We start from the raw sequence: 15,392 nt of genomic DNA on the forward strand, positions 1-15,392 counted from the left end.
GCATGTAGCATTCTAGGTTCTAGGGAATATGTTGGAGTTTTTCAGACCCCATGAACATCTCATTCCCTGGCTTTTCCTTTTAAGTGTTTTGGTTAGCCTGTTGTTTACCCTGGCTGTTATCTACTGTCTCAGGCAGTGGAGAAGTTAATCAGTTGCCTCTGATTGTTTTTGACAAGTCTGCACCTCCTCTCCTACTCCAGTCAGGTCAAATAAAGACAGCTTTGTGAATGGAGTCTCCCAGAGAACCAACAGAGAAGTCAAACAATGACAGTTATCTGGGAATGAGGCTTTTAAGGAGCTCCATCCTTGCTCTTTCCCTTCTAGTGGCTGCCAGGCAGCTGGTTTGCACTATGATTGAGTGCTTTTGGTTTTCAACACTACCATGGAGTTTGATCAGGAGAATGAGAATGGAACAAGTTAAAATGCCACAAAGCCCATTGTTTTTGCCTGTTTTTACCTAGATTCAGCTTTTTTTTTTTTTTAATAAATATTTCCAGATTTCTACAAGCCTTTGGTTAATTTCCAGGGTTCTTTAAAAGTCGATTCTTACATTGCTTGAGACTGGGAGGCGGAGGTTGCAGTGAGCCGAGATTGCTCCACTGTACTCCAGCCTGGGTGATAGAGCAAATGTCTATCTCAAAAAAAAAAAAGAAAAGAAAAGAAAAGAAAAAAAAGGTTGATTCTTAAAATTTTTCCAGGTTTTCTTGTTGCTTTTATGGAAGAGAGTTTTTGGAAGTCCTTATTACTTTGCTGTATTTGCTGATACCACTCTCCATAGCATTTTTAGTCAGAATGAATATTAATAATAGTAGCTTACATTTTGATTGCAACATATAAGTGCTTTATGTAATTTATTAATAGTAAATACTATTTACATGTAATGTATGGTAATTTTAGAAGACATATCCTACTCCCTTTAAAATTTTTTTATATTTAAGCAATCTACGATGAAGATTTTCTTGCTTTGCAAAAACTATTCTTAGTTTTGGGTAGAAGGGGTATAATTTTTTTTTTTTTAAACAGAAATGGGAATGCTGACTTTGTGAAATTGACCTTGTGAAAAAACAATGTTTGTTTAATCTTTAAATTTTTTTTTGTTTTTTTCTTAGGGAACACCAGGCACTTATTTGACTTCTCATAATCAGGCTTCCTACACTCAAGAAACACCCAAGCCGTCAGTGGGATCTATCTCTCTTGGACTGCCACGGCAACAGGAATCTGCCAAATCAGGTCAGTGAGTTAATACAGTCATAATGCATCTACGTTTGTAGCATCACAGCCATTAATTTAGTACTGGATTGTTTCATGTTTCTCTGCCTTTCCACAGCTACTTTGCCCTACATCAAGCAGGAAGAATTTTCTCCCCGAAGCCAAAACTCACAACCTGAGGGTCTGTTGGTCAGGGCCCAACATGAAGGTGTAGTCAGAGGTAAAATATGCTGGTTGGCAGAAATGTTAAACTTTTGTCCCCAATAAATTTATTAAAGTAAGTTATTAATATATTTTAATGATGGGCTTTTTAAACTATAGTCTTTAAATTCTAAATTTGTTTTCTTTCCATGTAAAAATCATTTTAAAACCTTGAAGTTCCATGTTTCAGCAGTTCTTTAGTATTATTTTGGAAGTACATTTTAATAAAACAAACATGATGGGTTTTGTGCTGCTTTTTTCTTTTCTTCTTATTGAGTACTCTCCCAAATAGGGGCTGTTTTTTTATGTTTTGGGGCAGGGGCTGGGGGTGTAATTTGCTAATAGCTTTGTTTGTATTCAGGTACCGCAGGAGCCATACAAGAAGGAAGTATAACTCGGGGAACTCCAACCAGCAAAATTTCAGTGGAGAGCATTCCATCCCTACGGGGCTCTATCACTCAGGTTAGTCATGATCATCTCTGATATACTCAACAGAAGCTCAGGAAAAAATGATAAATAATTCTTAGCACTTTGGCTATTTTGTGGCTTAAGTTCATTTTTCTGCATTATGGGACTGGGTCTCAATGGTAGTAAAACCTAGATCTGCAAACTGTCTCCACAGAGACGTTAATGTGATCATTTTGACTACAAGCTATATTATGTATACTTTGGTTCATTTGAAAAGGTCACTTATTTGCAAACTGGAAAAAGAAATATGTTCTAATTGATGCAGCTCTTATTGTCTTCCTGGAAAAGCTTTTACCATGTGTTTAGCCTAAATAGAAATTGAGAAGAAAATCATTACGAATTATTTGCTTACTTTTGCCCTGGTGGAGATGTAGTTGTAGAATCTCAGTATGTGGGCTGCCTTGTTAGAATCTAATGCTAAATCAGGAAATGTGGATGGCATTAACAAAAGCACCAGAAACCTTCCAATTTTGGGCTAAATACATCACCAATTTTGATTAATAAAATTTCTCTCAGTTAGTTGTTAATTTTAACTTGATATTTAAGAAGTTCTTAGCCTCTTTATGTATATGCATAAGAGGGAAAATTCTGTTTTGGGAAATCATTGTAAACAGAAACCTGTGCCTTGCATTTTCTAAAGTGTTCATTCATTGTCACAAGTTTTTTATTTGTCTAGTTGCTATCCTCTAAGACAGTTGTTCTCAAAGTATGATCCCCACACCAGGAGCATCAGAATCACCTAGAAAATTGCTACACATATAAATTTTCAGATCTTACCCCAGATTTACTGAAACCCAACCCTTGCTGGTGGGGACTGGCAGTCTGTGTTTTCCCAAGCCCTTCGCTGATTCAGCTAGGGCTTTGCTGGCCAAGTGTGGTTTGTGCACCAGAGCATTGGCATCACTGGGAAGCTTGCTAGAATAATGCAGAAATGTCAGTCCCCACTCTGGATCATGTGAATTAAAATCCCCATTTTAATGAGGTTCCCAGGTGATTTCTTTCTGAAATGTAGTTTACATACTACTTCCTTGAGTGGTTAAGTTAAAAACAGAAGAAAAGAAAGTTACATACTGACTCTTAAAATCTCTCTTTTTAGGCCAGGCGTGGTGGCTCACGCCTGTAATCCCAGCACTTTGGGAGGCCAAGGAGAGCGGATCACGAGGTCAGGAGTTTGAGACCAGCCTGACCAACATGGTGAAACCCCGTCTGTACTAAAAATACAAAAATTAGGCGGGCATAGTGGTGTGCGCCTGTAATCCCAGCTACTCAGGAGGCTGAGGCAAGAGAATCACTTGAACCTGGGAGGCGGAGGTTGCAGTGAGCTGAGATTGTGCCACTGCACTCCAGCCTGGGTGGCAGAGTGAGACTCCGTCTCAAAAAAAAAAGTCTCCTTTTATATTGGGTCAGTGTGTTTCTGTTTTAACAGCAAGCTAATACTTTAATATGGACAGAGGAAAGTAAATGGGCCTGTATGTATTATTCTTTCTCTTCACTCTGGCATCCAAACTGTGGGAAGAAAGAGTATGAACTGGGCCAAAGGGGACTAAATTGTATCTGTTTAAAATCTGTTTGTGCACTTGACATGAGTACTTCTGAAGTGGGCAGTAAGGATTTCTAGACACTTACTAATGAGTTCACTTAATGACTGGACAAGTAAGTGTATGTCTCTTACCGCTTTTCTTAAGCATATGGTATCAGATTGTGCTCTCTAGGGTTTTAGCAGTCCTCAGAGTATAGTGGTGACCCTAAATGTGTGAGTAAACTCAGTCTAGGCCTCTAACTCCTATTTTACACCTAGCTGCTCTCTCTTGCAAAATGCTCTACGTATTAGGTTCTATGAACAATTTTCCTTGAAGGAAGGGCTCACTGCTTAAAGGAAGGGTAGAAAGAATCATGGTCATTGGCAACCCCAGAGGAGGATTGATGATGGTGAAAATATAGATAACCTGACCTAAACTGAATCAGTGTCAAAACACAGAGGCATCCAAAGGCCTAACAACCTAGTAGTCAGTTTGATATTTGAAAGTTATTTTTCCCTCATATCACAATTTGAGAGAAAGTTGTAGTACTCTAAATTTAAAACTACTTTATCATCTTACTTTTATTAGAAAATTTGTATTAGGTTGGTGCAAAGATGTGATTTCGGACTGTGAATTTTAAATCATTATAACTAGGCTCAAACGCATCTTTATCAAAATAGGAACCATTACAATCAACACATTTTTGCCAGTGAGAAATAATCTTGTTCATTCCTGTAGCATAAAAATACATGCTTCGAGATTCGACAAACTCTTAGAAAGCATTTTCTTTCTCTTTTCTTTTCGCTTTTCTTTTCCCTTGCTCCCTTCCTTTTCTTTTCCCTCCCTCCCCCTCCCCTCCCCCTCCCCTTCCCCTCCCCTCCCCCCTCCCCTCTCCTCCCTTCCCCTGGTCCTCTCCTCCCCTCTCCTCCCCTCTCCTCCCCTCTCCTCCCCTCTCCTCCCCTTTCCTTACCTTTCCTTTCCTTCCTTTTTGCTTGCTTGCTTTTTTGACAGAGTCTTGCTCTGTTGCCCAGGCTGGAGCGTGGAGTGCAGTGGTGCCATCTCAGCTCACTGCAATCTCTGCCTCCAGGGTTCAAGTGATTCTCCTACCTCAGCCACCCAAGTAGCTGGAATTACAGGTGTGCGCAGCCGTGCCTGGCTAATTTTTGTATTTTTAGTAGAGATGGGGTTTCGCCATGTTGGCCAGGCTGGTCTTGAACCCCTGGCTTCAGGTGATCCGCCCGTCTTGGCCTCCCAAAGTGCTGGGATTACCGGCGCAAGCCACCACAGCCAGCCATGGAAAGCATTCTGCTGCTTGTGGAAGAATTTTCCCTGCATAAAGTTGTCGAGATGCTTGAATAAGTGGTAGAGAGAGAGGTCAGGTGAATATGGCAGATGAGGCAAAACTTCATAGCCCAATTCATTCAATTTTTGAAGCATTGGTTGTGTGACACAGGTGTTGTCGTGGAGAATTGGGCTATTTCTGTTCACCAGTGCTGGCTGCAGGCATTGCAGTTTTCAATGCATCTCATTCATTTGCTGAGCATACTTGTCATATGTAATGGTTTTGCCGGGATTCGGAAAGCTGTAGTGGCTCAGACTGGCAGCAGACCACCTTTTTTTGGTGCAAGTTTGGCTTTGGGAAGTGTTTTGGAGCTGCTTCTCAGTCCAGCCACTGAGGTAGTTGTCGCTAGTTTTTGTATAAAATCTACTTTTCATCGGATGTCATGATCCAGTTGAGAAATGGTTTGTTGTTGCCTAGAATAAGAGAAGACACTTCAGAAAGACAGTTTTTAAGATTTTCGCTCAGCTCATGGGGCACCCATTTACTGAGCTTTTTCACCTTTCCAGTTTGCTTCAAATGCCAACCGTAGAATGGTTGACGTTGAGTTCTTTGGCAACTTCTCGTGTAGTTGTAAGAGGATCAGCATCAATGATTGCTCTCAATTGGTTGTTGTCAACTTCCGATGGCCAAGCCACTATGCTCCTCATCTTCAAGGCTCTTGTTTCCTTTGTAAAACTTCTTGAACCACCACTGCACTGTATGCTTGTTAACAGTTCCTGGGCCAAATGCGTTGTTGATGTTATGAATTGTGTCTGCTGCTTTACAACCCATTTTGAACTTGAATAAGAAAATCACTTGAATTTGCTTTTTGTATAACATAATTTTCATCGTCTAAAATAAATATAAAACAGCAAGTAATAAGTCATTAACAAAAAAAGTGACAAATGCGCATTAAAATGATATATTGCGTAACTACATTCAGAAGAAAACAAGAACTTAACCACATTTATTTAAGAATGTATTCCAGTATCAAACGGCAAATTTCAACAACGCAAAAACTGCAATTACATTTGCAACAACCTAATAAAAGCTGTTACATTTACTTGATTTTAGTCCTTAAGAGAAACTTCTGAGAGTTAAATCCTGTAATAGAGTCCTCATATGAAGGTGAGAGCAAAGTTGATTCACCTAATATACCTGTCATAATTTTAAGTGTTATGTGGCTGAGTTGAAGGATGAAGGTACAGGATGTCTTCATGTTGATAAAAATTCAATGTCTAATTTCCTTTCATGTATGTGTGCTTTCTTCTTTGAAGCTATAGATTAGCCTGACTCTGTCATAGGTTAAATTTTCTGAGCATCTTGTGTTTTCCCTAAACTCGAGTGACTCCTCTGCTATTTATGCTTGATTTGATGGCAGGGCACCCCGGCTCTGCCCCAGACTGGCATACCAACAGAGGCTTTGGTGAAGGGGTCCATTTCTAGAATGCCCATTGAAGACAGCAGTCCTGAGAAAGGCAGAGAGGAAGCTGCATCCAAAGGCCATGTTATTTATGAAGGCAAAAGTGGACATATCTTGTCATATGATAGTAAGTATTGTATGTATGCACCAAAGCCAGTATTACAATATGTGCTAAAAACATAGGCTTGGGTTTTCCCGCATTTCTGCTCTCTGGGAGTCAGTTTATCTTTGCTGAGCCTATGTTTTCTCTCAGTAAATGGGGTTAGTAATACTTGTCTCATGAGAATTTTGTGAATATCAGCTTAGTCAGTGAAAAGTAATTAACAACGCAGAGCTCATATTAAATGTCCCATAGGTGGTAGCTAAGATTGTCGACTGTGGTCAGTCAGTTTAGCTTAGGTAAAGAGCCTTTGTTGAACTTTAATGGAATACTTTTATTTTGAAGAGATTCATGTTTTATGAATTAAGAATTAGAAGGTAGATAGGCTGGGCGCGGTGGTTCACACCTATAATCCCAGTACTTTGGGAGGCCGAGGCAGGCGGATCACAAGGTCAGGAGATCGAGACCATCCTGGCTAACACGGTGAAACCCTGTCTCTACTAAAAATACCAAAAAATTAGCCAGGCGTGGTGGCGGGCGCCTGTAGTCCCAGCTACTCGGGAGGCTGAGCCAGGAGAATGGCGTGAACCCGGGAGGCAGAACTTGCAGTGAGCTGAGATTGGGCCACTGCACTCCAGCCTGGGCGACAGAGCAAGACTCTGTCTCAAACAAACAAACAAAAAGAATTAGAGGGTAGATAATATTCTGATAATCTTGATAATATTAAATACTCCTTAATAAAACTATTTTAATGTCTATGTACATTTTTTTAGATGTATTCTTGTTATATTTTCTCAGTAGTAGTATTCTATAAGAATGACTCAAATGTGATAGAAATATTAGCCAAAGTTTTGAGTGAATTTGAGTTCTTATTTGCACCTGACTCTGTGACCTTGGAGTAGTCATGAGCTATGCTTTCTCTTCCAATACAAAGAAATAAAGTATGTGCGTACATAGTGCCAGATGCTGCAAAATGCTTGATAGCATTCTTATTTCCCTCTCCTTTACACGTCTGGCATATTATGATTCACATTTTGTTTTTGGGGTTAAGAAATTAATAATGTACGTTGTCCAAATCAGAAGTCTACACACCTCTGTTTCTTTCCACATCCACCAAATCACTAAGCCATTTCTGTTTATTTTCCTAAAGTGTCTAGAATCCATCCATTACTCTGTATTCACCACTGTCACCATCATCTTTAACCCAGCAGCCACCTAACTCATCTCCCTACCTTCAGTCTCACCCATATTCAAAGTGTGTACCATGTCACTCCTTGATTGATTTTTCCATCACCCTGGATATAACTGCAAGCCCCTACCTTAGCTTTATAACCCTTCCAGGAGCTGCTTTCAGCTTAGCTCTTCACATTTTTCCCTTCTCACTTTTCCCTTTAGTCCCCTATATTTACCTCCCCCACACTCTTCCTCCCAACTCCACTCTACACATTAGCCAGTTACCAAGCTTACGTTCTTTTAATGTACCTTTCTCTGTCTCACCTTGGGGTCTTTGTGTTCACTGTTCACACTGCCTGTACTTTTTCCTCCTATTACCTTTGACTTGAACAACTCTTATTCATCCTTCATTCTCAGCTTACACATTGCTTCCTCTGAGCAGGCTTATCTGAACCTGGAGGTGTTAGGTTTCTCTCCTAGCATTTTCATAGCACATTATACTTCTCCTTTCATAGCTTATTTTACTACATAATCTGTACCTACATTATTGGGTAAGTTTCATGCAGAAAGGGACTTAATTTGTTAATCTTATCTGCAAGCCTAGCTTATACCTAGCACACAGTAGGCATCAATAAACATATTTGAATGAATGAAAATATTTTCATGAATCATCTATACATATTTTATTGTAGGTTAAGACAAGTTTTAGTATTATTATTTTTATAAGATAGACTATGAAACTAACCTATTTACTGTACATTGTATACCATGTGCTCCGTCTGAGCAAGTCTTGTTTGTGTATTCTGTAGATATTAAGAATGCCCGAGAAGGGACTAGGAGTCCAAGAACAGCTCATGAAATCAGTTTAAAGAGAAGCTATGAATCAGTGGAAGGAAATATAAAGCAAGGGATGTCAATGAGGGAGTCTCCTGTATCAGCACCGTTAGAGGGTAAAGCATTGTTTTCAGAATGTTATTTTGATACATGTTATTTTATATAGTAATTTTGCATTGTTGAATTAAGTTGTATGCAATTTCTGTCATTTCCACCTGAAATGTATATTTATATTAAGTTGTATGCAATTTCTGTCATTTCCACCTGAAATATATATTCATATTAATATTAAGTTTATATCTGTATATAAAGTGGCACATAACAATGGAAGGAAGTAAAATTTAAGCGTAATTGGTCATATCATAGGTTACTATTAGAATGTTCATATTTGAATGCTCATACAATTTGCAGATTATTCCTGTTTCAGCTAAGTGAGTTAAAAAAGGTAAAGTTTATTATGAGAACTTCTTTTTGAATCGTGAGACAGATAAAGTGGTGTAATGGATAAAGACATGAATTTAAATTTCAGCTTCACCCTTCCCTGGTAAATTCCTCTGAGCCTGTTTCTTCCTCTGTAAATTAAGGGATCGTACCTAATACTGTGTGAGGGTTAGAGGCAGGTGTCTGAACTGGTGCTGCTCATGTGATATGGCTTCAGTACATGATCAGTATGATTTTGTTTTGTTAATGGCCCACTTTGTTTAAATCTTAACCTGCCTTAACCAATTTTAAGCTAGATGAAATACTAAAAGCAGGGTAAGTCCTGTGTAATTTTCTAAGAGCTGTATTTTTCTCTATGTTAAAAACACACACTTTTACTGTAAATATGTGTGGTTATTTCTAACCCTTGATTTATATTTATCAGCAACAATAATGTGAAGCTTCTTAGGAGGTTATTTACAACTCTTTCGTTTCAATTTGCATGTTTCATTTAATACATTTTCCCTATTTTTATGGTATCCATATTTCCCGTTTTCCCTTTATCACAAGTATATTTCAAAGCTAAGCGATGGTTTCCAATCCTGTATCTTCTTTCCTCTTGATAAAGAAGTGTTGGGATTTTAGATTTAACTTTGAAGGTATCTTTCCTTTTCAACCTTTCATTAGATGCCTTGGTGGCCATTTTTTATTTAGGAAAATATTTACAAAGGACTGTGTGATGTCATATTGGTACTTCTGGATAGTTCACAAACTTAAATTGACATTCCTTCCTTCATAGAGCATTTATCAAAAACATAGACTTTAAGAACAGCATTCAGTATATGTCAGTTGACATATACATTATGTTGAATAATTGAATTGCTTTCTTGTTTTGGAAGGGCTGATTTGCCGAGCATTACCCAGGGGGAGTCCTCATTCTGACCTCAAAGAAAGGACTGTATTGTCTGGCTCCATAATGCAGGGTAAACTTTCTGCTTGTTTTGCATTTTTATTTATAACTGCCTCCCTGGCAAAATAGTTTGACATTAGTTTACAGTGTATTTCTGCTATTCAAGTTATTTTCCCTTTTGAAATATTAAAGTCTTGGTTATTACTTTTCTGCCTCTGAGCTACATAATTTATTGGAAGATGATAGTTGCTTAATCTTTTAATATAGAGATATCTTTATTATGCAAGAACCATTCTGTGACTATTATGAATGATGCATTATTATCATATCTCAAGCAACCCTAAAGAAATAATGATTGATAAATACTGATTTGAGGATCTACTGTAAACAGAAAGTTAATTAGAAACTACAAGATGTCAAGGCATTATTTTAAATTATGTTAAAATATATGTAACAAAATTTACCATTTTAACCATTTTTAAGTGCACAGTTCCGTGGCATTGTTGTGCAACCATCAGCATTATTTTAATGTTTCCTGAATTCTTTTTCAAGGGACACCGAGAGCAACAACTGAAAGCTTTGAAGATGGCCTTAAATATCCCAAACAAATTAAAAGGGAAAGTCCTCCCATACGAGCATTTGAAGGTGCCATTACCAAAGGAAAACCATATGATGGCATCACCACCATCAAAGAAATGGGGCGTTCCATTCATGAGATTCCAAGGCAAGATATTTTAACTCAGGAAAGTAGGAAAACTCCAGAAGTGGTCCAGAGCACACGGCCAATAATTGAGGGTTCCATTTCCCAGGTAACTAAGTTTTGGCTCTTTTTGTCAATAACTGATATTTATGGAACATTTAAAAAAGTGTGACTTAATAATTATAAGTGGTTCTTATGATGTCAGACCTCCTGGAAGTAAACATGAAAGTTTCCTGTACCTTTTTTTTTTTTCCCTGTGTGGACTAGGCTGGAGTGCAGTGTGTGATCACAGCTCACTGTAGCCTTGACCTCCTGGGCTCAAGTGATCCTCCCACCTCAGCCTCCCGAGTAGCTAGGACTACAGGCATGTACCTCCACACCCAGAATTTTTGTCTTTTTATAGAGACAGGGCTTTGCCATGTTGCCAAGGCTGGTCTCGAACTCCTGAGCTCAAGTGATCTGCCCATCTCAGCATCCCAAAGTGCTGGGATCACAGGCGTGAGCCACTGTGCTTGGCCTTTGTGTAATGGCATGATCTTGGCTCACTGCAACGTCCGCCTCCCGGGTTCAAGCGATTCTCCTGCCCCAGCCTCCCGAGTAGGTGAGATTACAGGTACCTGCCACCACGCCTGGCTAATTTTGTATTTTTAGTAGAGACAGGGTTTCTCCATGTTGGTCAGGCTGGTTTCGAACTCCTGACCTCAGGTGATCTGCCCACCTCAGCCTCCCAAAGTGCTGGGATTACAGGTGTGAACCACCATGCCTGGCCTTGTGTACTTCTTATCATCAGGTTTTCTTATGTCTATAGCATGGAGTGTGGAATGTGGGAAAGTATGCAGCTTGGGATCAGTGGGGTTGTGATTGATATTTGTAAACAGACCAAAAAAGATCACCACAGTGAACTGTAACTGCCATGGGCCAGACATAGACCTGAGATAGAAAAGTAGCCAGATGACTTTGCTACCTGTAATGTTTGTTTCTTTCCCTTTAGGGCACACCAATAAAGTTTGACAACAACTCAGGTCAATCTGCCATCAAACACAATGTCAAATCCTTAATCACGGGGCCTAGCAAACTATCCCGTGGAATGCCTCCGCTGGAAATTGTGCCAGAGAACATAAAAGTGGTAGAACGGGGAAAATATGAGGATGTGAAAGCAGGCGAGAACGTGCGTTCCCGGCACACGTCAGTGGTAAGCTCTGGCCCCTCCGTTCTTAGGTCCACACTGCATGAAGCTCCCAAAGCACAACTGAGCCCTGGGATTTATGATGACACCAGTGCACGGAGGACCCCTGTGAGTTATCAAAACACCATGTCCAGAGGCTCACCCATGATGAACAGAACTTCTGATGGTATGTTACTTTTGTTGCTTGGTCTGATCCTTTTTATTGCATTAAAAAAAAAAAAAAAAAAAAAAAAACCTTTGTCAAGTAGTAAATATCAAATTGTCAGCTTTAGAGTATCCCAAGATCTACAGGTCTTGCTTGAGTCTAGGAGTATGGAAGGCTACTAATTTAAAAGTAGGCATAATTTAAGTAAAATACCTGATATTTAAATCAAGTGCAGATTATCATGCAGTCCAGAAATGCTATAGAGTAAGTATATTTTTAGAGTGGATTTTCAGCCAATTGCATAAGATTTTCTGGAAGTCAGTTTTGACATTGTTCCTTCAGCGGCAGTGTGGTGTGAAAGCTGTAAGTAGCCTCTGGAACAAGACTGCATAAGCTTGAATTAACATTCTTACTGCATCAACTCAGATGAGTTACTTAGCTTTTTTGTAGCTTAGTTCCTGATCTGTAAAATCATAATGTAACATTAAGACCTACCTCTCTGGATTGTTATGAAGATCAAATAAGGTAGTACATGTAAAGAACTTAGAATGGTGCTGAGTATTTACGAAGGGCTCGATAAATGTGAATTATTCGTGTTGGTGTTACTGTTGTTACTATTGTTGTCACTATAACCCCATGCTACTGGCAGCTACATCAGTTGAGAAGTGATTTTTACCAAGTGGTCCCTATCAACCTGAGGCCCTTAAAAATGCATCCACTTACCATTTTTTATTATAATACAAATTTATTGATGGCTCACATGGTACGTCCTGGGCTGGGCACTGCGAGCTGTACAAGTGTGTTTTGGCGGGTGTGAGGGGCGTAGCACAGAGTGAGGAGAAGGGGAAGTCCTTGTTAGGGATGGGGAGGTGAGTCCAAATGCTTGTAGCTTTAGTTTTGATGGCGAATTGCCCTGCAGAGGGAAGGGCACTCCATATTTGAGCACGCTGGGACTGGGAAGGGGATGTGATAAGCCAGTGTGATTTCTTTCTTTGGGCAGGGAGATTTGTTTGATTGTGGTAAAGTTTATAGTATCAAAATATTAGTAATTAGATGTGATGGTTACACAGCCATCATGCTTGTACTTAATGCCACTGTGAATTGTACCCTTTAAAATGGCTAAAATTGTAAATTTTATGTTATGTATATTTCACCACAGTTAAAAAAAATTGAGGGTGGCTGGGTGCAGCAGCTCACGCCCATAATCCCAGCACTTTGGGAGGCCAAGGCGGGCGGATCATGAGGTCAGGAGATTGAGCCCATCCTGGCCAACATGGTGAAATCCTGTCTCTACTAAAAATACAAAAACAATTAGCCGTGCATGGTGGTGCGCTCCTGTAGTCCCAGCTACTCGGGAGGCTGAGGCAGGAGAATCGCTTGAACCCAGGAGGTAGAGACTGCAGTGAGCCAAGATCACACCACTGCACTCCAGCCTGGGTGACAGCGAGACTCTATCTCAAAAAAAAAATTGAGGGTGATGGCTAATAAGTGTTTGAATATATATTTATTGGTGGGACAATCTGACCACTCTGAATAACATCATTTAAGAGAAGAGAGGCTGGAGTAGGGAGGTGATAGATATTGGTGAAGTAATGAGAAAGTCATTGTGGAAGAACAGAGCAAGGAAAAAATTAGTGAAACTAGTGATTAATGGGTAGGAAGGAGGTTGCATAACACAGGCAATGAGAGAAAACTGAAGTTTACTACATGTGGGGACAAAAGAATTTAGAATGTTAAAGTCATACAAAAAACAAATTATTCATAATGAGATTTAAAGAAGAGTATTGAATTTTATTTTTAATGTTACATAAGGTGGTAAAATACTGGTGCTATGATCCAAAAGGTGACAGTACTCTCCAAATCTCAGTTTCTACTAGTTGTTTACATTTTCATATTTTGCAATATTGAATGTTAAATGTTGAGGGGAAAGAGAAGATCCAAATACTTGAATATAGTCTTTATTTGAATGGTTGAGAAATGGACAAATATTATCATACTTGCAAGTTTCTTAAGAACTTGTGGCATTGGCTCTTTTTTTCCAGTTACAATTTCTTCTAACAAGTCTACCAATCATGAAAGGAAATCGACACTGACCCCTACCCAGAGGGAAAGTATCCCAGCGAAGTCTCCAGTGCCTGGGGTGGACCCTGTCGTGAGCCACAGTCCGTTTGATCCCCATCACAGAGGCAGCACTGCAGGCGAGGTTTATCGGAGCCACCTGCCCACGCACTTGGATCCAGCCATGCCTTTTCACAGGGCTTTGGATCCTGGTAAACACAAAATATAGTGATAATTTATGGCAAATAAATATGCCACCTGTATGACTTTTCAGCTTTCTGTTGTTGTACAATATAGTACAATTGCAAGTATCATTAATGTACAGCTCAGTGAATTTTCACAAACTAAATTCTCCCATGTTACCAGCACCCAGATCAAGAAATAAAATCTTATCAGCACCCGGTAAAGAACTAAAAATAATAGTATATGAAAAGCTCTCTTATCTGATGGCACTTGGTGAAGCTAGTTGAAAAAGTGGATTAATGTGAATAATTATTTTAAAATGACAGAGGCATACCTAAACATGTTAACTTACAGCATAAATAGATGTTCATTTACCAGAACTCTGATCTAAGGCCAAGGCTTTTTCATGAACAAGTGATTAAGTCTCACTGTCTTATATAAAAGAAATTCTTTTTTTTAAGTAAAGCTAGAACTTCCAAGTAAAGACACTTCCAAGCAATCTAAATACAGAATCCTTCTAGATTTTTTTTCCAGCCTTTTAAAGTTGTCTAGTCCACACCTGATTCAACTTCTGTATCAAGTCTTTCCAAAGCTGTTAGTTTTCAGAGAAACCACTCTTCATTCTTCCTTGATTTACAAATTATGTCATTAAGTTACATAATTCTAGTAACAAGTACAGCTGGAAGAAACTTTAGAACACCACTGACACTGGTAGACAGAATCTGATAGGTACAGATGTGCAGGTTTCTAGAGAGCAGTCTGCTGGGCAGAGGGCACTGTGTTTTACACAGGGAGGGGAGAGGAGCAGTCACATCGGTTGGTACAGAGAGGCTCGGCTGGGCTGTTATAATCTGCAGGACCACCGGCTGCACCTTGTCCTCCCAGGGTGCAGTCCTTGCTCTTCCTTGCCGCTATTGGCTGAGCCCAGTCACACATGTGTTTTGTGCTGAGACCTCTTCTCTGGCCTAAATAAACTCTTTGCTTAATAAGTATCCTTCAGGTGCAAATTAGGACACAGAATACTTGTGCCTCACTTTGGTCCTTAGAGAAGAATTTTTCATTATCAGTATGCTAAATTTTAAAAGTAAGAATTCTAAGGGTTATTTACATTTCATAATAATAGGAAAGTAACTGTGGGAAATATTTTATCTAAAAGCTGTGTAAATGCCATCAAATTATTTGTCATTTGACAACACTGTTTCAGAGGAGCCCAATACCTATTACTTAGGGCACTGTCTCCCAGATTGTGTCAGCTGACAGACTTACCTAGCTTCTAGATGAAGGGGAAGCAAATATTCCAGAAAACATGTTACTTGTTTTTCTAGGGAGAACATATACATATAAAATAGGTCACTCAAGTTCTCAGACAAAATGGAATGTTTCTGGTTTCTATTTAGTGTTTATCATAGTCTTCATTTTGTAGTGGTTTCTTTTGCTTGTTTTTGAGCCTGAGTTGGATTATAATGTTTTGAGGAGAGAGACATTATCTACTTTTTACCCACGCCTACCCCTTCCTCGTGTCTTGTGTCTTGTGTCTTGTG

At 39.3% G+C, this 15,392-nt stretch overlaps 1 protein-coding gene across 18 annotated transcripts in view; it reads left to right on the top strand.

Moving 5' to 3' along the window:
• The window catches only part of NCOR1 (nuclear receptor corepressor 1), a 184,114-nt gene that overhangs the window by 132,424 nt on the left and 36,298 nt on the right, over positions 1-15,392 (top strand). For all 18 annotated transcript variants that reach the window (XM_055386110.2, XM_055386104.2, XM_055386116.2 and 15 more), the window contains 9 exons: positions 1,110-1,230; positions 1,328-1,429; positions 1,772-1,872; positions 6,101-6,269; positions 8,225-8,365; positions 9,569-9,652; positions 10,132-10,388; positions 11,271-11,631; positions 13,653-13,880. In XM_055386110.2, coding sequence (XP_055242085.2) covers positions 1,110-1,230; positions 1,328-1,429; positions 1,772-1,872; positions 6,101-6,269; positions 8,225-8,365; positions 9,569-9,652; positions 10,132-10,388; positions 11,271-11,631; positions 13,653-13,880 — 1,564 coding nt within the window. The remainder of the gene's footprint in view (positions 1-1,109; positions 1,231-1,327; positions 1,430-1,771; positions 1,873-6,100; positions 6,270-8,224; positions 8,366-9,568; positions 9,653-10,131; positions 10,389-11,270; positions 11,632-13,652; positions 13,881-15,392) is intronic.

Source organism: Gorilla gorilla, chromosome 4, assembly GCF_029281585.2.
Source record: "Gorilla gorilla gorilla isolate KB3781 chromosome 4, NHGRI_mGorGor1-v2.1_pri, whole genome shotgun sequence".
NCBI classification, from domain to species: domain Eukaryota; kingdom Metazoa; phylum Chordata; class Mammalia; order Primates; family Hominidae; genus Gorilla; species Gorilla gorilla.